Source organism: Cyanistes caeruleus, chromosome 13, assembly GCF_971803275.1.
Source record: "Cyanistes caeruleus chromosome 13, bCyaCae1.hap1.1, whole genome shotgun sequence".
In the NCBI taxonomy this organism is placed as follows: Eukaryota; Metazoa; Chordata; class Aves; order Passeriformes; family Paridae; genus Cyanistes; species Cyanistes caeruleus.
In genome coordinates this window covers 2,468,081-2,495,815 of record NC_141713.1, presented here as the reverse complement: position 1 = coordinate 2,495,815, position 27,735 = coordinate 2,468,081, and the positions used below count along the sequence as shown (strand labels likewise).

Genomic DNA, 27,735 nt, shown 5'->3' with positions numbered 1-27,735 from the left:
CTCGCTGCCTGAATCTTTGCCTTCCGGCTCACCACCAGCCCGTAGTGGTTCTGTGCCATGCAGTCGTACTCGCCTTCATCCGAGGACCCATCTCCCCGGACCCTCTGGAAGCGGGAGACGTAGAGAGACCCGTTGGCCAACATAAAGGCGTTCTCACTGTCCACGATCATCACGCCATTCTTCCGCCACGTGATGGTGATGGGCTGGATGCCCTCCACCTGGCAGTAGAGGATCAAGGGTTGCTCCTGCACAACGATGTCATCACTGGGCTCCACAACAAATGCCAGCTCGGAGGAACGACCAAAATCTAAATCAAAGAGAGTAGGGCAGAGTCAGCACCATGTCCAGACAGGAAACAGGGGATGATGGAAACATTTTGGAAGTGCTACAAAGTAGCAAAGTGTTTCAGAGATTCCCAAAACCCATGGAGACGCTTTTCCTCCCAAGACTTTACTCTCTGAACTTCGGGGTGCAATTTCTTAAAGCACAACCACAGGCAAAGTCCTTCAAGGCTGCCTTTGGAGGCTCCAGTGAAGGGGACACGCAGGCACACCCCTTCAGCACCTTGCCAAACCCTAGCTCCACTCCATGCTCCCCTGAAGATTGCCTCTTCACCTCCCTCCCATTGCAGGTGTGCAGCATTAGACAATTAAAACTATGCACAATCATAGGGCGTCAGCCATTCCCAGCCCAGGAGCAGAAGTGCACACCAGTGCTGGAAAGCCATTCCTCTCCCCACATAACCAGGCAGAGGGGCTGTGCCATGCCCCAGGCCCGTTTGCAGCACAGCCGGCGGGGGTGAAGGGGAGATCAGCAGCTCCCGATTCAGACCATATTGCCACCGGCATCTTCCCGACACTTCTCCCGCTTGGCAGAGCAGGAGGCTGTTTGCCTCTCGCACGCAACACCGTGCCCTTCTGTCACTTTGGTCTCTCTCATGCTGTAACAGGCAAAGCATGGTGCTATTCAGCCCTTAATGAAGAGCAAGTTAAGCACCGAAATACAAATGCACAATGTTCCGGCTCAGCCACACAAAAGGTTTCTTGCAAAGCAATTACGCTAAACGATGTCCACGAGAGATAAGTTATTGCAGAATTTGTACCAACAATAGGCAAACCCTCACTTCCCATCACACAGATATGTCCTAATTTACTTTTTTTGCTAACAGAATGCTGTGTCTTTGGCATGTTATGCTTCACTTGGTCACAGCACACCTTTTGAGGGTATAATTTGCCCTACAGTCATGATCAGACACTACAGAAGATGACAGAAATAGAACTATTGCTTAAAGATTGGCCAAAATATATGCAGACATGAAAGACAAAAAGAGACCAAGAAACAGGAATTACATAGATATTTGAAGGCTGTAAATGCAGGGATGGAGGTGAAGTGGGTTTTTTTAAAGAAGAGAAGTAGTGAAGAAATTCCATCAGAATAAGAAAACTACAGTTTCATCCAAATACAGAGAAAGCCTTTCTAACTTGTGCATTGGCCCTTCAAGGGATGGTTTCCCAACCTGTGATACAGCTTCTTTCCTCTTTCACAGGCTCAGCTTCACAGATGCTTACAGAACTGGGATGCACACAAGCAATATCTCTTGGCAAACACTAGTCACAGCACAAGCTTTGTAATGCCTGTCCCTCATAGAGACCCCACCAAGGACAGAATCCCCCCACATCAGGCTCAAAAACAGGGTGGAGGGCAGACTGTTAATGCACGGTAAGAATAACAGAGATGAGAAGAGGCAATTACACTAAAGAAAGAGAAGAAAAAAAAGTCTGTCTTTTCTGCTCTGCAAACCCAGTGAGATTTTTTTCTTTCTTTCTGTAAATCCCCACTGATTTCTACAGCAACTTAAATTGGATTACGGGGGATAAACATTGAGTGCAACCTGAGCCGAGGCAGATGGACAGAGCAGACAAAGCAGTGGTACTGCAGGGCCAGGCCAAAGGTACTGCCAACAAGGTATGAGTGTGTGCAAGGAATGGACAAACCCCACTTAGTGACAGGCACCTAAAACACACACTTTATTAACCCATTAAGTCTTAAAATGTCAGGCTAGCTGCAGCCATCTCAATGATCTATCGCTCACTGTGACTCCTTTTTTATGAGATAGCCCTGGGGTCCTCTCAGCAAGTCAGACTGCAGCCAGCACAAAACCATCAATTACTTTTTTTTGGTGAAAATTAAGGAATTAGATGAATGCTCTGCATTTTTCTGCAAAGTGGCCAGAGTCTCAACACCATGCTGGGGCCCCATTCCCTGCGTGGGTGCTCTGGTGAGTTAGGTAGGATAAGAACCCTCGCATCCTGATACTGAGCCAAGAGGGACTTCTGACTCCAGAAAGATTGAAGATTTCAGGATTTAGCCTAACGCACAATCAGAAAAAAATCCGTAATTAAATAAATGCCCCATCTTCCCCCAGCACCCCTGTACTCTTAGATAAAACAGCTTATTATTATATGTACAATAAAAGGAAGAATCAACATAATTACATGCCCTTCCTACAATTGCTGTCATTATAACAACCATCATTAAGGCCTGTGATTGGAGATAATCATGTTTGCCTCCATAAACATTCGGTCTGCATGCTCACTCCAGGCTGCTCAAACTGCAGAAGTGATGACGCTGGTAAATTAGGACTGGGGTCCTCAGACACTTGCAGGAGTGGGGACAGACACTGGTCCTGGGGTCTCCTTGGGCTGCACTCAAGAGCAGGACTGTGCCTTGAGGTGTGACACTGTGTAACTGGTTTGTAACCTGAAGACACCTTGCAGTGTCCAGAAGCATCCAAATTCCAACTCAACTCAGGTTTTTCTTATGGGATGCTTATTAGACCTTGAAGAAATCCTGCTGCCTCCTTCCTGGAGTTTCAGGGTGACCAACTAACCACAGGCATGGGGAGAAGCTAGTTCACCCCACCTGGGGATCTGGGAGAAGCCAAGCTCTGTCTCTCACCTGTCTCAAAGGCAGCCTTTGAACCCAGATTCCTCTTTTCCCGAGATGCTCAGGACGAGAGACAAAGGGACAGACACTCCCAGAGGAATCTCCATGGTGGGACAAGAAGGTTCCTGGTGTTTGCTCTAGAGGTCAGCTCAGAGGAGCCAGAGGGAGAGCACAGACAGGATAAGGAGGCAACAGTGGGAGAGAGGGACCCATTCCATCAGCATAAAGAACTGATTGCAGTTAGCAGTGAGGCACGGAAACGATGCTGCCAAGTTAGAAGTAAACGACACTCAAAAGGCACATGGAAATAGTAAAAGTGCAATTAATTGAGAGATAGCAAGGAAACTGCTGAGGCTGTGCACATTCACTCAGGGAGTCTGAAAGCCCCATCCCTCTCCAACAGCTGGCTGTGTATCCAAACCCCGCTAATCTCACACAACATCCCAGGTACCTCCCAAAACGGACTGTGAGGCAGCATGGCTCACAGCCACTCCCTGCTTGAGGCAGGAACTGTACAACTCTGCTCGTGGCAGCTCGAGTTTGCAGTTGGAGCCAGGGTGTCAGGCAGGCAGCTGAACAGCCCGCTTGTCTCGACGCCGGCAGCGTGCGAGGGAAAACTGCCTTGTTTTCTGCAAAGGGACGGAGAGAGGAAGCGTGATTAGCTCTGACATAAAGGCCACAAGAAAATTACTGGAATCCTCATTCTACAAGTCTCCTTTTGTGAAACATTTACCATCTCCCTGAGCAATATAATATGTGACTATATGTGCAAATATTTAACAAAAACTACTTCCCCTATTGATCAAGCAGACAGGCATACTCAGAGAAACCAATTAGCACTTGTGCTTTTGAACCAAGAGATTTATTTAGCACTGAGAGAAAGAACTTCGAATTAATGGGAAGCTTAAAAGACACTTTGAAGTACATTTAAAAGAAAAATAAGTTTAATTATTTTTTACTTGACACTGTGATTCACATTCAGGGCCTCAAAAGAACTTGCTTACACCCCTGTATTGTCCTTTTCCATTTGGGAAACACGATTTTGGCTTTCCCTCCTGTGCTTCAGTGACTAATCTCACCGCTCTAATTAGCGGTGACATCCATCGCCAAGGACCTCAGTCACATCCTGGCTCATCCTCCTGGACCCTGTCCAGACCTGCAGCCAGCAGGGCCATCTCTGCCCTGGGAGCACACAGTCCCGACAGATGAAGCCTGTATTATTACTCCTGTTCTAGACAGGGAACATTAATCACAGAGGGATGAAATAAGCTGCCAACGGCCCGCTCTGAGCTTGTGGCAAAGCGAGATATTGTGGGAGCAAATGGAGATATTGGGTCCACCCCGCTTTTCCTGGTGCAGCAGCATTGGGAGCACTGCTGGGGAGACCGAGGTAGCACCAGCTCCTTCCTCATCACACCAACAGCACAACATCCACCTGCAGATTGCCTCACATCAGCACAAATTTGCCCCCTTCTGATTTACTGTGTTCATTCCCAGCATAACATAGCCTGAATCAGCAGCATAATCACCACCAAGGATAACCACTCCAGTCCTGCTCCAATAAAGCCAAAAGATGATGGACAAGATCAGAGGATTTTAGAGTGTGATTTTATAGGTGAGTATCTGGACAAAAAACCTGGATGCAGGTTGGGCCATGCACATGAAAAATAGCTCCTGTTTTTCCAGTGGTGGGTTGTTTTTCATTCAAATCCTTCTGCAAATGGGAGGATATGGAAGGAAGAGATATATGGACCTGAAAGATGTTCTCCAACAGATTATAACAAGCTTCAGGCTGATGAAATTGGCAGCCTAAAAATCCAGCTGGTGCCCTCTTAAATCTCCTTGAGCCTGACCCAGACCCTAAGGAGAAAAGCATTGCACTGCAGTAAAGTGCAAATTGGCTCTTTAGGGCATCCAGAAAATTTACATTTAAAGAAGAGGAGAATAGGCTGTAACAGGCCCCACATCTTGCTGGCAGTAAAGTTTACTAGCTCAGAATTTTTTATTCCCTTTCCTTTTGGACAGGAGGTTATATAAAGCGATTTTTCCATCAGGGAGCATAAACCACATCCACTCATTAAGCAATTGCAGGTCTCTGACAGGGATAACACAACCTCTCAGCCACCTGACAGAGAGACCTAAAACACCCAGCATCGCTGCCCTCACTGGGGACACAGATTTTAGCTGAGGAAGGCAAAGAGCCTGAAGAGCCAAAGAAGTTGCCCCAAATAATTTTCAGATGTTTGAGACTGAGCAAATCCCAGGAGGTTGCTTCTTGAACACTGTGGAAGTGTTGTGGAAGCTGGAAGCATTCACAGCACAAAGAGCCTTTCTAGGACAAGCTCTGAATCCTTGTGGGCTCTCCCATCTCTAAAGAAGGCAGGATAAAACCTGTTGGTATAGCTGGAAAGGGCAAAGACCTTTCCTGAGCTAATTACCCACAGTAGCTCCATCCACAGCGAGGCATCCCGAGAGCATGGCAGCAAGCCGAGCGTTGGATGCACTGTTATTTGCATTCCCCACGTATTTCACAGCCCTGACCAGATCACAGCCTCACTGCAGAGGGCATCAGCGACACGAACACAGAGCAGGAAACAACCACGCACAAGCAGAGAGCAAAGGCACAGCCAGGATGGGAAATGCTGTGCCAGAGCCAGGGTTCCCCAGGCTTCAGCTCCCAAGGTGCTCTAACAGAGAAGAGAGAACAGCCAGTTCAGTCAGGGACCCTGCAGGAAAGAATCAGGGATGTGGCTGTCCCCACAGCCGGGCCCTTGCACAGACCCAGCAGGAAATGGACCGGTCACTCAGTGAGTGATAGTGCCCGTGGATCAGAGATGGTGGCTGGCATGATGGCACAAGGCTGCCAAAAGAGCCACGGGCACCTTGGCATCACAGTGCCAAACCCCACCAGCCAGCACAGCCTCGCCATCAAGCCCTTAAATTTCAGCTTGAGTTCTGGCACGCAGGGACGGCATGAAAGGAAAGGGGAGATCTTTCTGCCGGAGAAGTTAGTGTGCATGTGACAAACTTTGAAACTCTTAATTGTATCCAGGGGAGTCAAAGCAAACCCAGCGCTCTCTCCTCCCCGCCACCCCCTTTGCCTTATCACGTCCCCACGCTGAAATTCAGGATGGAGGAAAACATCTCCTTGTTCTTCTGAAGGAGCCGAGCACTGCACGGATCCCTGCTCGCTCCAAAACCAGCGCCTTGAAACGCGAGCTCTTCTCTCTCTTTCCACGTTCTCTCAGGTTTCAGCAGCAATGACCCTTTTGCAAAAGCACCTTCACAGCTCAGCAGAACCATTCACCATGACCCACATCCCCTGACTTGCCATCAGCTTCATCAACACAATCTCATGTGCAAGAACAACAAAAAAAAACAGGCAGCAAATCCTTGATTCTGCTCTGAAACTCTGGTTTTAAATTACCAGCACAGAGCAGGTCTGGGTTGTTAAGTGACTGGGCTGCTCTCGAGTGGAGGGTGCGATACAACAGTGACATCTGATATAATAGCAAGGCCAGATCAGGGTGCTCTGTGCTTTCCTCATGCACTCGCCTATTTGCCTCTCTCGTCTCTTAAACTGCAATTATTGACATGTTTGCCTCCTTAACCATCAGCTTTATATGCTTGCCAATGACTCCTGAACATGTGTAAACAATTATTTTTATTTTCTTGCAAAACCAAAATGTTGGATATTCTTTGGGATAAGCAGACTCGGGTAGATTTTCATGAGCCCTGCTACATAATTTATTAGTTTCTAAACTCTGTAAAACTAAAAGCTCCACTAAAGTTCAAATAAGTTTGTGATTCCAAAGTAATTTTGAATGGACTGTTCCTGTTTCTGACTAATGTTACTTGATTGATTGATGTGGGAATTCTTCATCTGCAGAGAGAGATTCTTGCATTGTTTTGTTAGTTAAATAAAAGGACAATATCATGGGCCAGAAGCCTAGGAGTGCAAAGTACAAAATAATGGGGGGGGGGGGCGGGGGGGGGGGGGGGAAGGACAGAGAAAAAAGTATCATCTGTCCCAGATCTGCTGCAGGCCACAAAATAAAGTGCATGGTCTGCTCATCCCATGGCTTTGGAGCAGAGTCTAAGGGTCTGTGAAGCAAGGGGCTGGCATTGCATGGGGTCACTGCTTGGCACTTCACAAGCTGTGTCATAGGACCCTTGAGATATAAGAAAATCATAAATAAAAAAGTTCAGGCAGACAGAAAGAGGGGGAGAGACTTTCTGGTTTGCACAAATAAAATGAGAGCAGTTTTGCAGCTCATGCTGGCCCATGCCAGGCTGACAACACGTGGGCCAAAACTGGGATTGGACAGGATGGAGAGGAGTGGGGAACCAGGCTGTAATCCTGGATCTGGGACTCTCAGCCCAGATCCTCTCCCCCAGAACCCTCTGCCAGCTACTAAGTGATCATAGGAACTTGGTCTGTGCCAGTGACTGACAGGTCACAAGAAGAGGTGCAATTACACTAGCTGAGTATTTCTAACTCCCTTTGCAAGGGTTGGCAGGGCAGATCAGAAGGGGAGCAACCTGTCTGTTGCCCCCTCTCTCATCTTGCTTTATACACTTCCAAAGTTTACTTTTGGCACCACAATGGCCTCAGCAGGGACCTGAGCGCCACAGGCACGGGTGGCTGCACACTCACACCCTGAGCACAGCTCCCAAAGGTGGTGCACGCTGATACGGCTGTGAGACGCCTGCCCCATTCCATGGGCTGCCTGCTGCCTCCATGGGGGAAAACCACGTCCTGAGATTCTCCTGTTGAGCCCCCGAGAGAGACGAAGCCCAAATGTGGGCTTGAATTTCATACTGAGTCTCTGAGCGTTACTGGGGAAATGATACCTGATACTCTCTATGTATATTAAGAAAAAAGACAGGGTATTACACTAATTTAGTAGAAAGCAATCCTTTTTTTGCGTCTGAAAAAAGACAACAAAGCCATACAGAGCAGAAATTAGTGAAAGCTTATAGCTTCAATAATTTAGAAGTTAAGCCTACTTAAACATAAATGACGATGTTTAATTCCAAGGCTGTTACTGAGCAGACCCGGGGAGCCTCTCGTATCCTATGCCTGCCTTTGAATGCCGGGCTCAGCAATAACAGACAAAAGCTGTCCACCACCCAGAACAAAGAGCTCCAGGAAATTAAAAAAAAAAAAAAAAAGAAAATACTGCCTCACTGCTGAGCCCACTCCCGCACGCTGACCAGCAGCTCCCAGTGCCAGGTTCACAGCCGCCAGAGCAGCATTTTGGGGAGTTTGAAAACCACAGGGCTGGGAGTGGAGCATCGTGTCCCGCACAGCGCGGCTCTGTTCCGGCACAGCATCCGTCCCCACGGCGGGGCTGCTCCGGCGCTGATTGACACCGACGCGGGAGGGTTTATTAAACTCAGCAGAGCGCACAAACACGCTACCTAGCTGTTAACCACGTCTTGAGCGCAGAAATCCACCGAAGGGGGGACAGAACCGTCAGAACCAAAAAACTTTGAAAGTGTAGCCAAACACTCCTCAGCGGGGCCAGCAAAACACATCCCAAAGTCAGGAGCCACTGACCCGCCTAAGCGCAGCATAAACAAACACACAGGGCAATTTGGACAGCAGCAGGCGATAACCTAGACACAAACTCAAGTTGCTAAAGTTCTGCTTTCAAGTATTCACTTCTTTTCCTTTCCTCCATCAAAAAACAAAACAAACCAAACAAAAAAAACCCACTCTTTTTATACCATCCTCATTGTTCTACTCAGGAATCTTAACATAATAACAAGACCTGCTTCATTACATCCACTTCACAGATCACTTCTATTTTCCGATAGTTACGCTGGCTTCTCCTCCTCGCGCGGTTGCTACAAACCACGTGGTGAGATTTATGATACGACTAACCCACAGCCTTGCTTCCTAAACACCCTAGCAGCTAATTTTTGATAAATCTAACACACACTTTTCTCCCTCTGACCATGCCGGGATGCTCACAGGGCTTTTAAAAAATAATTCATAGAATAAACACAGAATGGTTTGGGTTGCAAGAGACTTTAAAGACCATTTCGTCCCAAGCCCGCCACCCCCGACATGGGCAGGGACACCTTCCACTAGGCTCAGGTTGTTCAGTTCCTACTTTTCCTTATCTAGAAGATTTTTAAGAGACTAGAACAGGATGCACACGGGTACTTTGCTGCAGAACAGCATCTTTCTCAGATTAGACCCATGCTTAAGTAGCATCACCAGCAGAAGAAAATCACTGCCATTTATCAGCAGGACATGTGCGCAGTAGGTCCAGGGAAAGCTCTCTTTGATGTTTTGTAGTCCGGCCCTAATCCGGTGGACTGCGTTACCAATGTGGACAGAGCCGGAGTTACAGGAGAGCACAATACACTCGTAGGTCTGAAGTTACTCGCCCTCATCCTTGCAACTTGTCTCCCAACATCTCTTTTCTGTCGCTATCGCCTTTGCTGACGAACGCGACGCGTCCGTCGGGCGCTGCCTCCCGCTCCCTCTGCGGTGACGATCCCGGCGGCTCTTACAATCCGGGCACGGGTGGATGGCCAGCCACGCCACTGCCCCGGCAGCCACCACACCCCTCCCCAGAGCCAGCGGTGGGGGCTCGGGCTCAAACACCACCTTAGAGAGCCCCTAGAGCTCCCTCCCTAGAGCACCCCGCACAAGGGGTTTCCAACTGGAAGCGCAGCTCCTGGGGAGCACTTCGGGATCTCTGCGGATGAAGGAAGGCGTTGGATGGGCTGGTGCGGGTCTCCGCAGCCCCAAGCCACGACCCTTGCTCGCTCGCCGGGAGGAACGCGCCCCGTTCCCGCGGAGGGATGCTGACATGTGGGGGGAATGCTGACCCGCGGGGGATGCTGACCCGAGGACCCCCACACCGCACCGGCGGACACGCGCGGAGCTGCTCGGCCCCGTTCAGCCCCCGCGGCGGCCCGGAGCCACGGGGAAAGGCTGAGCGCGGGGCTGGAGTGACCGCGGACGAACAAGAGGAACCGGGACTGGGACTGGCGATGGGGATGGAGAGGGACAAGGGGACGACCAATGCCCTGGCCACCTCGGGGGTGATGAGGGGACGCGAAGTGCTGGAAGGACGGACGGACGGAGCGGCCACGGGGAGCGGCGCTGGTGCCGGGCGCGGCGGCGGCAGGTCCGTGTCCGCGCCCCCGCCCGCTCCCCCAGCCCAGCCTGGCTCTTACCTCCGCGGCAGACAAGCAGCAGCAGCCCCAGCAGGCAGGCGGGCAGCGCGGAGCCCGGCGGAGCCATGGCATCCCGGGCGGGCGGGCTCGCCTCCCTGCGCCCCACGGGGAGGGAGCAGCCCGCCGGCAGAGAGGGAGGGAGGGGAGAAGGGAGGGCGGCCAGGCGAGAACCACCCCCAGCTGCGGGGCGGGCGGGAGAGGGGGAAAGAAAAGGAAAGGGAAAAAAAGGGGGAAAGCGGCTCTCAGCGGTGCTGCCCTCGGCGCGAACACGCCGCCGCGCCGGGCGGGCGGGGGGCGGCGCTGAGGGAGCGGGGCCGCCGGCGGGCGGGGGGCGGGCAGCGCCTTGCGCCATCTTGCGCATTCGCCGGGGCGCCAGCAGCGCCGGCCGGGCTGAGGGACGGCCCCGTGAGGGGCCACTCCGTGCCCGGGGCCCGCGGGGAGTGTGCAGGGACCCTCAGGGGTGTGCCTTCACCGGACCCCCTCACAGCGCTCCCGTCACAGAGCACGTCTCAAAACCCACTCATGGGTCGAGCCTCAGATCTCCCCTCATGTGTCTCGCTCACCAGAGCCCCATCGTGTTTGTCCCCTCACAGGAGCCCTCTCTTCAGAGCCCCCTCACGGGGCTCCCTTCATATAGCTGCTCTCACCTCAGCTCGTGAGGAGTGCCACCTCACGGGGTTCCCCCACACCAAAGCTCTGTCACCGGTGTCCCCTCACAGGTCTCCCCTCACCGGAGCTGCTTCGGGAATCTCCCGTCACAGGTCTCGCCTCGTGTGTCTCCCTCACCAGAGTCCCCTCAAGGGTCGCCCCTCACGGGATCCCTGTCACCGGAGCCCCCTGACGGATCTCCCCTCACCACTTTGACTTCCCAGGGCTCCCTTCACGGAGCTCCAGGGATTACAGGGATACACCAGGGGGCTTCCCCTCTTCCCCTCATCTGTCTCCCCTCACTGAGGCAACCTCTCAGGAACGCAGAAGAGCTTGGCTTGTCCCACCTCTGTGCTCCTGATTTTAGCAGTATCCTAAGTGACTTACCCGAGTCAGTAATGCAGGTGTTGGACCAGCCAGCTCACCCTGGAAGAGGCCTCGGTGAGGAAGGACCCAGTAAGGGATGAGTCTGCTCCTAAATTCTGCCACAGCAGGATTTGTCTACTCTCCTGGCATGAACTAAAGATAATGTGTCCTTACATGGCTCTCAGCCCCTGTGCCCAGCCAGTATTTTGTGCCTTCCAACTGATCCTACCCTATCCCTTGGCCCATGTCCTCCACAAGCATAACTCATATCATCACTGTCAGCAGCAAAATCCACCTCTGCAAGGACAGCTCAGTGTTTTGTGGTGTTCGCTTGGCAAGAAAAAAAAAAAAAGAAAGAAAAGAACTAAAATTAAATAAAAGTCGATCCTATTTTCTTTCTTCAGACTAAAACCAGATTTTGTGGACTGGGTTACTAAACCCTGTAACCATTCCTAGAAATCTGATGTAAAACCCTTTGTGAGGAGGAGCAATGTGAGGCTCCCCTGGATGGTGCACCCTGAGTGTGTCGAAGTCGGCTAACAAGGAAAGAAGACGTCACTACATCTGCTCCACATTAAAGCTTCCTTCGTTTAGCAGAGGGTTGAGCTGTACGAGGCTGGGGAAGAATTTGCTCTGGCTCCGCCAGCCTCTCGGTAACATCTGAATTTCTGTGCTGTCCTTGACCTTTTGGCACCAGCCGTGCTCTTGCTCCGACTCCCTGGCTCCTGCCATGGGGCCCCATCAGCGTTTCTGTAACGCTTGAAGCCATCATGGACTTGTGGTCGCTGTCACTGAGGATAGCTTGTGGGAATTAGTAATTCCAAGAGAAATTGAGCACTATGGGCTTTACAGGGCTGCTTTCCCTGTGAACCACAGATTTTGTGTGCTTTTGCTGCCAAGTGTCCTGGCAGGACCCAGGGGCTGGGGAAGGTAGGTACATGTTTAGGGTATTACCAAATTCAAACCCCACATCTCGCGAATGACACTGGTGAGAGCACTGGTGGCACACTCAAAAATCATCCACTGCTGCCTAACAATAGGACTTACATGAAAAACTATGAGATCTTCCAGGGAATAGGCAGGTTTGGGGCTTTTGGAGCTACCTAAGAGCAGGAATTCAGAGCACTAATGTTTTTCTACGCTCTGTAAGCATGAGGGCTTAGAAAAGTTGCTTTGTACTGGAGGCAGGAATTTGCTTATCACACTGCGAGCAGAAATTGGAGACTTTGGAAAAGCAGCAGGGTTACAGGAGTGACGGTGTCCAGACCAAACTGAGGCTCCAAACCCTTTCAGAGCAGTCGATGGGTCCATTCCTCTGTTGCTGCTGAGGGGCACAGGATCTGTCTGTGTGCCCTCCCTCACCACAAGGTGATCCTACAGGAGAGCTGCCCTCCGAGGGCATCACTCATCCCTCACTCCTTGCACAGCAAATTTCCATCAGCTCCAATCTTGCTCCTGATTTACACCAATTAACTGCAAACTGAGGTCCCCAAGACACCATTAGTAGTTTCAGTGGATGAAGTGGGAGATTAACTTGTCTGAATTCACTCCATTTATTATTCTATGTGTAATTGTGGTTACCCTGCCTGTTAACAGTCTGAGAGCTTTTCCCTTATGTACGTACATGCAGGGTTTTAGCATCTGCTTCACGGTCAGTGAGCAATGGGGAGGGGGAGCCAAAATTGTGGCCACCACCTTGAGGCACTGAGCCCAGAGCCATGCCAGCAGTGATGGGACAACCCTGAGACCTACTTCTGGAAGCTGTTTTTCCCAGCAGAAACTGTTTTCTCTGTGTCTGTTGAGAATCTGTGACACAACCCTGGCCACCTCACTGCATAACACAGCCCATTGTCTTGTGCTGTGCTGTGTTCCAGAGAGCTGAAGCTGGGCCATGCACTGCACTGGCAATTGTAACTCCCTGAATTACCTGAGACCAGGAGAAACCCAAGCCCACTGTAGTGGTATTTCCACCTGCATCCTTACACAGTGTGTTGGGGTGACAAAGGCTGGGAAGAGAAATGCAACCAGACGCTTTGCTCTCTTTGCTCTCCTGTAACTGCCATGTCCATCTCTGTCATCCATTCCATCTCACCGTGTTTCCTCTCAGCAGCCTCCAATCAGCACCCTATGCTGTAAACTGGGAGCTGGAAGAGTGATTTACAGTCGCCCATCACCCCCTCCAAGGTCCTTCCTTGCCCGTTTGTGGGGTTACCTGTCATTAGGAGAAAGACTCATCAGAGTTACACAGTCTGAGAGAGTTCCCTTTAACCACTATCAGAGAACACTGTGCTAAGTGCAGATTTATTACCTCTGTAATGCAGATAAAATGAGATTTTATGGCCCTGTAGTCGTGGCAGCATAAGTAATAATGGAAACTATGTAGTGAAGTAGGGAATGCATCCCAGGAAGAAGGGAGATGCATGGGAGGTTAACAGTGTGTCCTTGGGCACTGGTAGGTATCCTCTCACCAATTCTGCCGGACACAAGCCACTGAGGGCTCGGCCCAGTGTGCCACCCAAGAGAACTCTCACCACACATCTGCTAAATTCCTCTGCTTATTTTTCCCATAAATAAGTTCCCCAGCAAGATGAAGCATGTAACTGGACAAATATTTTTTCTTATAGGAATCAGTTTAAAACTGAGAAAGCAGCAAGCATCCAGAAATGCCTAATGAATTTAGTCATTGAATCCAAATGAATGAATCCAAACTCTGCTCATGTCTGAAATTCCAGAAGAACCCCTGAGGACCCAGGTACCCACTATCATCTCACAATCCCAACCTTCACAGTGATGAGCTCTGGTACTGAACTGGTGTGAGAATGAACCCTGCATTCTGCCAGCGAGGTACAGCCTCACACAGCTGGAACAGACTGAATTGTGAGACAAATTCCACTCTTTTTTGAAAACATTTTAATAATAACCCATTATTTAATGAATATAAGGACAGTGTCTTCTTACACTTTAACACTAAAGAGTATTTGTGGAGTAAGAACAGTCTCTGAAGAAAGAAAAGTTATAATAAAGTACAGCATGGAACCAAGCACAGACACAATCTTCAAACAAGATCAAATTCTGGTTACACATCTTTATGCACTGTGCAGAAAATGAAATTTAACTTGAAAATACAAGCAAGAGAATACAGTAACAGAAGTAGATGGCAGATTTCTGCTGGCTAAACATTTCTTTTCTAACAAAAGTATTGATTAGAAAAGACACAATGATTCCTTCAAAACACCTATTACTAATGAGATCAAAACCATATACAGTGTTCTAGTAAAATGGTTGTTTTCTTACACAGCAATATTTCATGGGCTGATTGTTAGCTAGTAATGTAAAAAAATTCTCAAACTCTAAATTAGAAGTTATCTCATTTGAGCTATTTAAACCAGAACTTTGCTGCCTGTTAAGTAAGAAATCAAGTCAACAAAAAGCTAATAGAGATTTTTATCTGAGTTGCATGTTTCATGTAACAAGACATGAAAAGAAATAAAAGGATGAGAATTGTGACTCTCACAGCAGCATGGGGAATATACAGTTGTGTAGCCAAACAGTAACATTAATACTAGAAAATTATGCCAGTGAAACAAACCTGACATTTTAACAATGTAAAACAATATACACCAGCAAAAAAGCTGAACAGCAATAATCTTTAGTGTTACTGAAAGGAAGAAAATGGAGAAAGTAGCCTGGTGTGCAGGAACAGATATTAAGCATGATGGGTAATTAAAGGTATCAACAGATTGTTTGCCTGTGAGAAATCTGCAAGAAAGCTACTTATTTCATGATAAAAAAATATATGCACTGGTTGTTTCAGCTTTACACATCAAATGTATATCATGTGTCTTCTTCAATTCACTTTCAGCTGAGACTGAAAGGTCCCTGCACGTTCAGGGCAGGGGGGACCTGGGGCACAGCTGACTTGGACAAGGACACCCAGCACTCTGTGTGGATGTGTGTTCGTCCAGGGACAGCTTTGGTGCTGCTGCTCCGTGCTGACCTCTTGGCTCCAAGGAAATTGGAAATTGTCTGGATTTCTGCAACTGAGGTCTGGCCTACCAGCCCATGGCCACCATAGTTCTTGGACAGCCAAACACTGCCAGCTTCACACCCTGGTAGAGTTTGGGGAAGTGTAACGAGATCAGAAAAAACCTCAGCCTAAGGTGACAAAAGTGTTTTGGGGATGCATAAACAAAATTGTTTGTGGTCTGCTGCATTTCCCCAAAGCTCTCTGAGCCTGTAACTATTGTGGTGGTTTGGTGGTCAGCCTGAAGTCATCCAGGGGTATGGTGCCCCACTGTGCCTGTGTGGGCTGCAGTGACAGGCAGGGACAGCTTTCAGGCAGCTGTAGGATTGCTGAAGGCTGTACAGGCAAAGCAGGGGTGCGCATACAAGGGAGCGCCCCCAAAACTGTGGCACACTCCTACATCAGCATCTGTCCTTCCCCATCCCCCTGGATGGAAAGTGGCAATGGCAATGTGGCTTGTGCAGGGCCTGTTCTGTCCCTGAGGAAGAGCAAGGACTCTTCAGGGAACTAAGTGGAACCTGAGGGCCACCTGTACAATGTCCCCCCAGTCTCCACAGCGAGTGCCTGGCCTTGCCCCCTGGAGGGTTTGTACCTCTGCAACTGCATCCGCTCCCAGGGAACTGTGAATTGCCCTTATTGCCTGCAATAACACTTCACTGCCTTATCTGTAACCCTGCTAAGTCATGAGTTTCAGAGTCTTGTGGCAGTGGGTTCTGGAGGTTATTTACACATTTCCTCTGCCCAGTTGTTTCCTTGACTTTCTAGCTCCTCGCTCCAGTAGCACACACACACATAAACTCCTGCCTTCACCTGCTCACTGTCTCTGTCCCACAGCATTCCAGACTCATTGCTATTCAGAACATGGAACAGCATTTCTGAGCCTCCTCAAGACACCAAACAGCAGCTGGAGAAACAGTAATCACAATGACTGGAAATACAGCTGGTTATCAGATCAGTGTGTTACACTGGGAGGAGATGCTGCCAGCTGGAGAGAGGTGGAAGCTCCAATATCCTTCCCATCAGGGTACATGGAGGCTTGGAGGTTCTCATCTGCTGAAGAGCTGGAGGTAAAACGATTGCAGGGTGCTGGTGAAGTAAGGTTCTCCATGCTGCAAACAATGGTACCTCCACCCAGTCGTTACCAGGAAAAACAAAATCTGAAGTCTCTTAAAGGATCTCAGGTTGGCACACAGTTTCTCCATATACCCTGGGGAGAATTTTAGTAAGAAAAGAGGAAGGTGGGCATCTTTTCCCTCACTTTTTAAACAAATGGTGAGATGTCTGAATCCTCCAGGAAGGCAGAATATTTACCAAACATCCATGAACAGAATTACTGATCCTTGTTAACTCCAAGCAGCTTGTCCAATCTTGTAGCATTTGCAGTCAAACCTTGCAAACCTGGAGTAGGACAGAGACAAGGTAAAAAAAGTAGAGAAAAGTACACCCCCAGCAGGGCCAGGCTGAGAGACATGTCAGCAATAAGCAAACAGCATCAGCAGGAAGAGTCACTGGATGATTTTCAAGCCAGACTGACTGGTATGAGACCGAAGATTTCATTTTAATTTTAAAGCTCTGGTGGTGCTCTGCTCTTCAAAAACAAAAAATCCACCAAAAACACTTTGGCCAGGACTATCAGAAGTGACTGGAAAATTTCACTTGTTTATCCAAGGCTTTCAGCAAGTCCACTGCTTACAGAAGGCTGAATGCTGCTCTCTGTGAATCAAAACCATCTGAGATGTCTCCACACGGGTACCCAAAAAAAGAGAAAAGAAATACATGCCCCCAGTATCACAGGTGTCTTTTGCAATTGCTGGTTCTTCTTTCTGTTTGTTAGTATAAGCTTGTTGAGGAAAGATGGATCAACATCCTGCCAGCTAAAGCAGTCTCCTTTGGCAGCTGCTGCAAAACACAGTCCTACAGAGAGACACAACCCAACTCTCTAGCTGTAGGGAAGGTGTCAAGAAACAAAGTAAGAGAGATATCAGATCTGCAGCACTATGTGTTAAAGAAGAGTCAACAACCAGTGCAGACATATTCTTTAGAAAAAGGCAGTATAAGAATAAGTTAAAACCTATAATGGACTATAACAAATGAGTAGATCTACTGCTTTTTTTTTTTTTTTCTCCAACAGACATGAGGTAGTTGTGTTGTTAGGGAGGAAAAAAACATAAAGAAAGAGAAAAGTAGTAAAAATGCTACTCTATACCACACACTATTCCACTTTATAAAATTAAATAATATAAAGATGTTCCAAGGAAATAAAAATACATGTTGTACATTAAAAGGACAGATGTGTACCTAAAATATTAGGTACAAGAACCTACATAAAACAAAGCCCAGGCTGGTGAAAAGACCCAGACGCTGCAGAAGGTTCTATATAGTACAAGTTGTTAGAGGCACTCGTAGAGTGTGTAATAAAAGGCCACTACTTCAGCCTGCTAGTAGTAGTTACTGCAGTAGCACACACAGGGAGCCTGGTAATCCTTCTAACCACGGGAGGGCAGAAAAGGCTGGTGCTTGCAGCTCACTGCCTTTGTCTCAGGGGCTTCCATCCCCTCCTGGAACTCCGGAGCCAGAATTCATCCCAGCGCTGCCAGGCAGCCAGTAGTGCCGGGGCACCCCTGGGCAGAGGCAGCTGAGAAGGATCCCTCGGTGCACTCTGCCACTTCCCAGCCTTGAAGGACGTCTTGCCCGTCGCCTCGAGGGCTACAGTGAAGTGACAGCCCCAGCCTAGCGCAGAAGGCTCTGTTCCATTGTGGTTCTGCATCAGGCGTAGGCAGACGGCTCAGTCCTGCTCCCACCAACACCCAGTTCTTCATCGGCTTCAGAGGGAGGAAGATGAGCCCTTACCAACCCACCTGGCTTCCCAAAGGCCTCTGCAGAGGTGACAGGTCCGAGCCCTGCTCTGGTGAGATGCTGCACCTGCCCAGCTGCTGCTGGGCTCCGCCAGCCGAGGGCAGGCAGCACCTCACAGGGACAGGCTCTCCTCGTGCTTCAGCTCTGCTGTGATCAAAATCAGATCAGCTCATTCCTTCTGATTGTGGACACGTGCCATGTTCTCAGATGCTGAGGATGGACTGGTTAAACCAGAGTTACTACAGAGCAGGGCCTCCTCAGGTGCTGTGGAAAGCAACTGGCACTTGACTGGCTGCACATCACCCCTGCCTTCCTGGATGGAGTCTGAATCTCCACTCTCCACCGAATCCAGGCTTTCTCCATGCCTGTGGAAGCCATTGCTGAGCCCACGGATGCAAACAGCCTCTGGTTTGTCAGTCTTTGTGTCGGTACAGAGCAGCTCAGCCTGGGCCTGAGCCTCCAAATTGTCTGTGCAGGCCACCAACACTTGGCCAGTGTCCTGCTGGGAACTGGGAGAGATGGAAAGAGTGAGCTCTGCCGAGGGGAGCTCTTCAGGCTCCTGATCCTCAATTTCTGTCTCTTCACTCTCCAGGGTGTGCAGCTGAGAGTTGTAGTCTCTGTCAGAGGCTGAAAAATCAGAATGGACGATGACCTCTGCTTCCACTTGGTGGAGGGTGGCTGGCAGGTGGCTTTTCTTTGCTTCATTCTGTTATCAAACAGGGGAGAAATTTAAAAAAAAAAAAAAAAAGGTAAAGTAAGTGAAATTCACATAATTGAGGCTATGACCAAACCAAGCATTAAAATATATTTATTTTTAATCCCACTGAGTGCAATGGGATGTACATATGCCTCTATTAAGCATTACCTTGATATGTTTCTCAGGGCTTAGGTCTCAAGAAGCAACTCAAATCACCTCAGGATCATTATTTCTATTTTACGTTTGAGAAATCAAGTCCCAAGGAAGCAAAGTGATTTGCTCACAGTTTCTTGGCAGGCTGGAGCAACCATTCCTCCAAGCCTCTGTCAAAGACCACAGTTTTCAAATCTCATCAGTCTGTTTCCATATTAAGGGCCAGATTTTTAGAGGCTGAGTGGGCAGCACTGTAGGAAACTGGTTTCTGAGATGGATAAAGGGACTGCCTTCACTTTCCTCATTTAGTTTCAGCTACATATCACAAAGTATGTGTTTGTTAAAGCCCTACTCACAGCCTGCAAAAGTCTGTGTAAATTCAAACACTTTAATTCAAAAAGAAAACAGTAAGTTCTGCTTTACAGTGCTTAAGTGGAGTTCAGGCTACAGATCTCCACAAATCTGGCTGACAAGGAGGTCATTTTCGGAGATTATCACTCAATAATTTACCAGACAAATTATTGTAGAAGCTCACAAAGAGCTCTCTAGGCAGTCAATGCTCAGATTCTGGGCTGAGTGTGATGTAGCAGCAAGAAGACAATTCAGAGTATGGAAGTGATATCCCACGTGTAATTTGCGCTTTCTGTTGAAGCCAACTTTGAGCATAATTTACATATTTTAACACTTTTCTCTTTTGTTGACAAACTCTGATGGGTAAGCTGTGCTGTAAATGCTGCCCTGTAATTGGGCTGTAAAACATTGTCTTCACTCTATCCACAATGTTAATTACATCCTGTGTATAATTGATTTTCACACCACTGTCTAGGAAGGAAACATAGGTAGGTTACTTAGAAGTATTTGCTGGGGAGGGGGTGGAAATGAACTTTTAAAAAGAATAACCAAAGAAATCTTCTGGTACAGAGTCAGCCTGAGCAGGTGTCAGCTTGCATTGCTAAGACAGTGACACAGATGTACACTCTCCCAAACACAGGAGTGCATATTTACTCCACTGATGCAATATCAGAAAGAGGATTTCCTCCCAGAATACAAGTGCAGTGAAAATTGCTCTGCCCTATCTGGAGAAGGGACTTTAAATCAACCCTTGATCTTTGACTCCTTTTACAGCAAAAAATGCAATCCCTCTGTCAGGCAAGCATGCTGTAGATCTTAATGACTGCTGAGCACTGCAGCTCCTAACTCACTCATGCTGATTGCTGCAGAGCCACAGCAAAGACTCCAATCAGACTGCTGGTGCCTGGCACCAGCTCCTCAGGAACCAGAACTGCCACAACCCTGCTGACAACTGAGCTTCTGACCCCAGCTGGCCATCACCCAGCCCACAAAAAGGGGCTGCAAAAAGAAGAGAGGGAGATGGAGAACATCAATGGAAAATCTACATGAGAACAAACAAGTGAACAAAGCACCAAAGACACCCACCATCACAGCATCATAAACCAGGGCTTGTAAGAGAAGCTTCTGCCCCGTGCTGGAGGGGAGCTTCAGTGACCCATTGACAGCAGAGAGAGGCTCTTTGGTGATGGTGTCCCCATATCTGGTGATGCTGCTTGTCCAGGCCTGGTTGGCTGATTTATTCCATGAAGACTGCAGGAGGAAAGTGGCAGGAGAAAAGATGCAGTTATCACAGACATGAATTTTTTTATTCTCATACACCTGAAATGAGAAGCAGCTTGAAAAAAGAAAGTGCAAGCTGGGAAAATACCGTAAATGTAGGGAACACTTCTGATAGCATCAAAATAAAAATGCTCTGCAATGTACTTACACAGTCCCTGCCTTAGAACTGGCTTTATTGCTGTTACTTGGGCTGATGCAGAGCACAGGGATAAAAGATGCCAGATGGTTCACAACTGGTTGCATAAGGGGCTTTCCACTGATTCTGAAATCGTCAGGCCAGCAGGTAAATCGGCACAGACATCATTTAGAGGTCCACTGGAATCAACTCCCTGCAAAGCTGCAACAGCCCAGAGCAGAACTAGCCTTCTGAAAAATACCACAGAGCTGGGAAGGGACAGGGAAATCTGGAGCTGAGTGACCACAGTCTTTGCTTTGGCACAAGTGATGCTCCAGAGCACAGAGAAGGACGCTCACCCATGGACAGTGTCATGTGTGCTCCAGTGAGAGCTGCACACTCTGCAGTACAGACAAGAGTTCCTGCTCCAAGCTAGGACTTGGGAAAACATTTTGCCATTCCTCATCAACACAGAGGCACAAAATTGGGACCTGAATTTTTATTTATTTATTTATTTATTTATTTATTTTTACAACAGACCACCAAGCAACTCTTTGCTCAGCTTTAAATCCCCTGGGCAACCAGTGTTACCTTGTTTGTAGATCTAATTAAATTATATGGGCTGAACGCAATTTGTTCTGGGTTCTTTCAGCTTCCCCTTGCAATAAACTGTTGAATGCACACCTCTGTGTATGGGAAATATGTGTCTTTAAGAGCTGAAGTTATTTAACAGCTCAGACTATTAGTTCACAGGCAGAAAAGTATTTTCTTTCCAGGTTTTGATTTTATTGGGCTGTCCTGCATTTACCTGAGCTGATCCTTGCTAGTACTCACATACCTATACATGTACACACACAACTCAGATTTAAGGACCACACAGGCCCATTATCTCTGGCCTTGTTACACAGATGCTACACATTGTGTGGCTGCAAGAGAGGCTGATGCAGAGAAGAGGAGGAGAAAATCCTGACCTGGTGACAGCGAGTGCACACGTGCGCACAGAATACTGGTGGCGTGAGCATGATGGCTGTGTAGGGTGAAGATGCCCTGCACATCCATTCAAGCCCACTGACCCTCTATTGCTCACTGCCAGCAGGAGAAGCCCAGGCTCCTGCTCTGCATATGTGGCTGTTCCTTAGACAAATCTATTCCAACAGCCGCCAACGTAGCGTGAGTTCAGCCAAGACAGCGAGGAGATTTCTGACATCAGCCTGACCTTGGGTGAGTCATTTGACCTCCTTGTGCCTCGGTCCATCTGGCTGAAAATTAGGTAGAAATACACGACCAGATGTTGTATATGAGCCAGGCATTCCTAAGTCAGCTATTTAGCAAGAAGCAAATGCTACCTCATGCTGCCAGGGCTGGCAGAAGGACACTGAAGCGCTCATATATGCACTGAAGGGCGGCTGGAGCTGCTCCCAAGCCCTCTGCCCACCCTCACTCAGGCACCCAAATGGCTCAACACCTTGTGGGAGGAAGAGCCACGTTACATCCCAGCACCACCCCCAAGTCACAGAAGCTTTGCTGCTGCCCCAGGAAAAAATTTTTCACAAACAAATAGTGAAAGGCCTCATTGATATGCCAACACCCTGCAGAACAGTGATGTCCGAGCTCAGCGCTGTGGCTATCAAACATTTGCTAATTTAGATGTGGATGCTTGAGGCAGTGTCTTTTCCATTTCTCTCTCTGCAATCCTCAACAATATATTCTGAGCCAAAAGCCTTCCCTAATTGCTCTGTTTCTAAGTGGACAATCATTAAACTACGCTTTAATAGCGAGAAATCAACCAAGCGATCACAGAGAGCTCACAATAAGGAATATCTCCACATGCGAGTGCTCAAGGAGCGTGTTCAATTTGCTTCTGCTGCCATCTGAAAGGCTTTCTGCAGCTACATCCCTGACTGATGGCTTCTGTGCCTCTTCCAAGGAACATACGTTACTGAGCAAATAGTGCCTGGAAATTTCAGCACTGAACCTACACAAATCTGCACACATGCACCAAATGTGTGTCCTGTTAGAGATGCCTGCATGCATATTTGCCATCAGAGAGATCTGAGCATCATACGCAGACACACACACAGAGCAAACTCGAAAACCTTCTAGCAGGCATCTTGTGAATACCAAAAAACATGGAAAGAAACAGGCAGCTCTACTGCAATCCCCCATGGACCATCTGTTAGCGGAAATGTCAATCTGCCATGTTTACATAGGTTTTGATGACTCTGGGAACAGCCTGTTCAGCTCTGGCTGAAATTGGCTGCAACGAAGAACAAACTTGTTTTGTACCAGTTTGCAACTTTCAACAAACAGAAAAAACCATCAGCCACACAACATGGCCTGTGTCCCACATGTTGTTCGAGCACATTATGTTTGAGAGGGGAAAAAAAAAGTGAAAGACAAATCCCTCTTGGGGCTTAGTCTCTAAGGTTGGGCAGCAGCAATTAACTCTAGGACGGTTTTCATCACAGAGCTGAAGAAATCTTGTGTGCCTGAAAGCTTCACTGCTTTTTTAAGCAGCATTTTTCTGGTGTAATAAATGATACTATTTCTTTTTACTCAAGGGGAGTTAGTGGGTGGCTGAAGGAAGGAAATATTCTCTTGGTCTCTTTTACAACACAGTAATGAAGGCAAGGAGCAAGGAGTGTCAGTCTAATACTAATATAAAGAGGGAAAAATCTCTTTGTCAGTTCACTCCAAACACAAGAATGAAAACTAATAAAAACATCTTCCAATAAAAGACATTTCCATTACAGCTAAATCCTTATCAAAGCAAACAAGCCTTTTCATTTTAGCCTTTTTATAAAGACTCCAATTGGTAAAAATGTGCCTAGATCGTGTTACCTTCTCAGTGACAAGTCATGATTTCATGCAAATATATGAGCTGAAAATGAACACACAGCAAAAGTTCAACTTGAAACCTTCCCTGTTTTTTCAGGATGGTTATTTAAAGTATCTTGAAGTCCTGTGCAAAACAAGGTTGGGGATGTTTCAGATGTGCCCAGCTTTTTAGAGTGGTGCAGAAGAAAGGATTCGTTGCTGAACAGCAGCAGGCGGGAGTGGGAAAGCTCCGTGTCACGCAAACACAGCGACATCCCTGCCCACAGCTGGGATGCAGCACAACACAGACCTCTCCCCAGCAGATAAAGGAGTCTCTGCTTGCTGTCACCAGGAGCACAGCCCTCGTCTGAAGCTTCTCAGAAATCACTGGGACTTCTTTTCAACACAGGAAAATTTCAACACGAAAATGACAAACAACCTGGGTAGATCCAAGTTCCCTGATGTGTTACAGCTTCTGCTCTCCGAGTCACAGGGATGCTTTGTGGGAAATACAGTCCTGTGGGAAGGAGGCCCACAGGGAAGGAGAAGAGCAGCAAGCAAGGAAGGCTCCAGCTCACAAGAACAACAACAGCAAACATTTCCAAACCAAAATGCTTGGGTTTGGCTTCATTCAATGAAAAACTGAAGTCTTCCATGGAAAGCAGATGCTTTTTAACATTTTCCCCCACCCTTTAAATTGCTTGGCCCACAAGCAGCAGTGACAGAGATGTCTGGAGCAGAGCCATTTTATCATCCTCAGTCCATCTGTCAGAGGAGACAGAGCTGCATCACCACAGCCTGTGCACGACTGTGTCATTTACAACAGGACTACAGAGGGCATCAGTCCAGGGGGTGCTTGCAAGGGAAGAGAGTAAGAGAGGAAAACCACTTGTCAGGGTATTTAGAAATTCTTGTGTGTGACCACTGGAAACACATAAAGGAAGGAAAATGAACCACTGAATGGCCAACTGTACTCCTACCTAACGGACCTGTGAGCAACCAGAGGGGTCCTGTGCCAATGCCTTGGCTGCAGTAGCACCTTGCTGTCCTGCAGGCAGGGACAGGAGGGGTCCAGGAGGTTCCTCTGGGACTGTCCCACCTTCCACTTGCACCACCCTGCACCTCCAGCACTATGTGTAACAGCTCTAGAAGAATCACAGCCCTAAATTTGAAGGAACTGATGATCTTGACCTGAAAATGACCAAGGGGACACCTCACAACCCTTACCCACAATTCTTTGCAGGAATCAGTTCCAATCTCAGAATTTTTAAAGACCTCCTGCCCTCAGTCTGCTCTCCAGTCCCCACACCTGTAAAATGACATTCACTCACTTCTGACTCCATATGGCATGGGGACAGTCCCTTCTTTCTGTCTAACATGGAGCATCCAATCTCCACTGGAACCTCAGACTGCCACAAGAATAAAAACAATAAAGAATAATCCATGGAATGGTAAGTAATGAGTCAGCATGGGAACAGCCTGCAGGCACAAAGCAGCCAATGAAAGTGCCAACCAGCCAACACAAACCAGGTTTCAAGAGTGTAACCTGAGGGCAGAGGGACAAGCAGGCAACTGGAAGTCACAGCTACACAAATCTGCCCTGCAGTGCCAGCAGCCTCAGCCACGGGTCTGCCCTGCCAACATGCCCAGCTCTGTGGTGACATGATATGCTGCTAAACAAAAGGGATCCTTGAGGCATTTCTCACTCCCTCTCTTCAGTGAATAGGACTGCAAGTCGTAGCATCCAACCTAGAATGCCCTGGGGAGCTTCTCTTTGCCAGGCTGGACAGGAATTTCCTTCCACAATGATTTTCTCTTTCCTGTGGCTCTCTTCCATTCCTTGCCATGGATTTTCACAGCCCCAACTTCACACAGCATGAGAGAGAAAAGAGAAGGCAACAAAGGCAGCTGGTCACTGCAGGGTGCAAAGCTCCCACAACATTCTGTTCCAGGCAGGGTCCCTGGGGGTTTCCAGCTTCAATGGATGCTGGGGAAAGCTATTTGCAGCACACAGGACACCCACAGCCTCTCCACAGCCTCGACTAGTGGCATTTTGTGTACAGTCAGGGAGATGAACACACTCACAACTGCTCCTGACTTGGTTTACATCAGCTGTGGGCACCATTCCTGAGACCTGCCCAACTCTCTGACTGCCCAGCCAGGTAACATCACTATCATCATTCTTGGCCACTGCAGCATAAAGGTGTTTCTTGGCCATATTCTTTTCACACTTGATTATACATGTCGGAGTACAGAAAGGAAGCAGTGGTGCTCAGGTGGCACTTCCAGCAGGAACGGGGCAGTGCAGGGAGCAGGGTCTCCTGCGTGGGATCACATCTCCCTCCAGTGCCCGCTCCCAGCAACAGCAGCCTGTTGCTCCCTCACTCCATCTCCTTCACCTCCAGGTCACCCTCCTGGTCGGCACGGGTGAGAACGCTGCTCTCTGGGTGGCTGCTTCCCAGTTACCCTTGCTTCCCTAGCCACATCCATCAAAAAAAGCCCAGACCAATCCTCAGTGAATTTATCTCTCAGTAGCCGTTCCCCATCCAATAATGGAAACTCTACAGCCAGAACCGTCCATCTCCCCCAAAGCTCTGGTCTGTGTGGGTAATTCTGCTGCTGGGCACTGCCCACTCTGAGGGCCACAAGCTCTCAGGCTGAGCCCCACGTGGCCGGGCCTTGGCACTGCCCTCTCCCAGCCCTGCTCTGCACATACTCAAATCTTGGTGCAAGCCCTTGCAGGCTAGACTGCTGCTCTGGAAGAGAAATCTGGATATGCTGCCCCCAGAAAGGCCTCACAAAGAAGAAAACTTCCCCCCACCATGACCTGTTCTCAGGGGTAAGTCCCCATCACAAAAACATTTGTTCCTTATTTAACTGAGAGAGCTGTAGGAAATTCCTCACACTCTTCGGCTTGGGTCCAGACAGGCAGCCACATTCCACCAAAATCCATAGATGTGGCTTGGCTGCAAACAAACAGCCTCTCCTTCAGCTCATGGGGTACTAAAGCCAGCAGAAGACTTTGTGTTTCCAAAAGATCACACCTGTACTGCCTCTAGCAGCATGGACAGGGCTCCTGGTCAGCCAGGTACCTGAACTCACCTTCCCTCCAGTGACACACAAGTGCATCGTTGATGCAAACGTGAAATCTCACACACTCACAATGCATTTGTTTTACTGAACCTCCTAATTACTTTACATGCTCTCCCAGGGCTACAAAGAGAGACATAAACAGATTAACTAAATTAGGCCAATTAAAGGTTCCCTAATGGAATGAAATGTTTCATGCAAGCTTGAAAAAGGAAATGGGCAGGGAGGAATGAAAGACAATGCAGTGTCAGGCAAACCAAGTAGGGCAGGAAAAGTACTTCAAAAAATAAGGTTTCACAAAAACCCTACAATTTCACCTCTTGTTTATCTTCAAGAGTATTTCAGTGAACACACTATTTATGGAGACAGCTCCTTTTAGTCCAAGCAGAAGAGAATCCTGGAAGGCCACGTGTCTGCTCTAGACATCACACTTCCTCCCACCATCCACATGCCACAGCAACACGAATACCACAGCTTTCTGCAGCACCAAGTTTGGCAGCAGCTTCTCAGATTGAGGGGTCACTGTCCCAGGAGATGAAAAGTGCACAGGGATCTCAAATTAGATCCAGCAGCCAAGGTTGAGCCAGTCAAGTTTTAGAGAGAAGGGAAATGTGTGACTGCCTAACACCAGCCTGCAGCAAAGACCTCTGGCACTGCAGAACGAGGATAGGATCCCACCCTGGCTTCCCAGCAGCCACACACCAAACAAAGGATCTTGCCGGGGGTGGAAGCCCAGTCACCACATGCATAAGCCCCTACCTTCCTCTTCTCATGGAAGATGTCCTCAGGGAGGCTCGTGTGGATGAGGCTGTGCACTTCTGCCAGCTCTGTGATGTCCCCCAGGGGCACAGGTGCATCCTCCGGGAGCGGGGACATGAGGGACTCAAGCTCATGCGAGTCCAGGGTGGCACTGGGAGAGGCCACCCCTTGCCTGCTCCTGTGGTAGTACGTGTGGTTGCCAGCAGCCTGGGAATCCAGGCCTGGAAGGGCCTCCCTGAGGGAAAACAAGCAAGAGTTGACATCTCAGCTGGTCCTTGTGCAAGTGACTAGCCCCAAGCCCTGCCCTGCCACTCCTGGGGATATTCTTTATCATCACATCCCACTGTAACACCTTTCACTGCAGATATATCTCTGCACCACCTTGGTTAATGCCAAAGCTCATTTGGCACAAATCCTGCTGAGGGATGCAAA

General features: G+C 48.6%; 2 protein-coding genes across 6 annotated transcripts in view; both read right to left on the bottom strand.

Moving 5' to 3' along the window:
- The window catches only part of IGDCC3 (immunoglobulin superfamily DCC subclass member 3), a 96,189-nt gene extending 85,603 nt beyond the window's left edge, over positions 1–10,586 (bottom strand). Inside the window, exons 1-2 of the mRNA XM_086848789.1 lie at positions 10,147–10,586; positions 2–307 (exon numbers count right to left, since the gene is read on the bottom strand). Coding sequence (XP_086704915.1) covers positions 2–307; positions 10,147–10,507 — 667 coding nt within the window. The 5' untranslated portion in view covers positions 10,508–10,586. The remainder of the gene's footprint in view (position 1; positions 308–10,146) is intronic.
- Positions 10,587–14,230: 3,644 nt separating this feature from the next.
- Positions 14,231–27,735, bottom strand: part of IGDCC4 (immunoglobulin superfamily DCC subclass member 4) — an 86,627-nt gene continuing 73,122 nt past the window's right edge. For 3 of the 5 annotated variants that reach the window (XM_023933801.2, XM_086848732.1, XM_086848731.1), the window contains 3 exons: positions 27,304–27,538; positions 20,328–20,492; positions 14,231–18,746 (listed from right to left, as the gene is read on the bottom strand). In XM_023933801.2, coding sequence (XP_023789569.1) covers positions 18,210–18,746; positions 20,328–20,492; positions 27,304–27,538 — 937 coding nt within the window. In that variant the 3' untranslated portion in view covers positions 14,231–18,209. The remainder of the gene's footprint in view (positions 18,747–20,327; positions 20,493–27,303; positions 27,539–27,735) is intronic. The other 2 variants (XR_015275701.1, XM_023933802.2) reach the window with 2 other exon arrangements.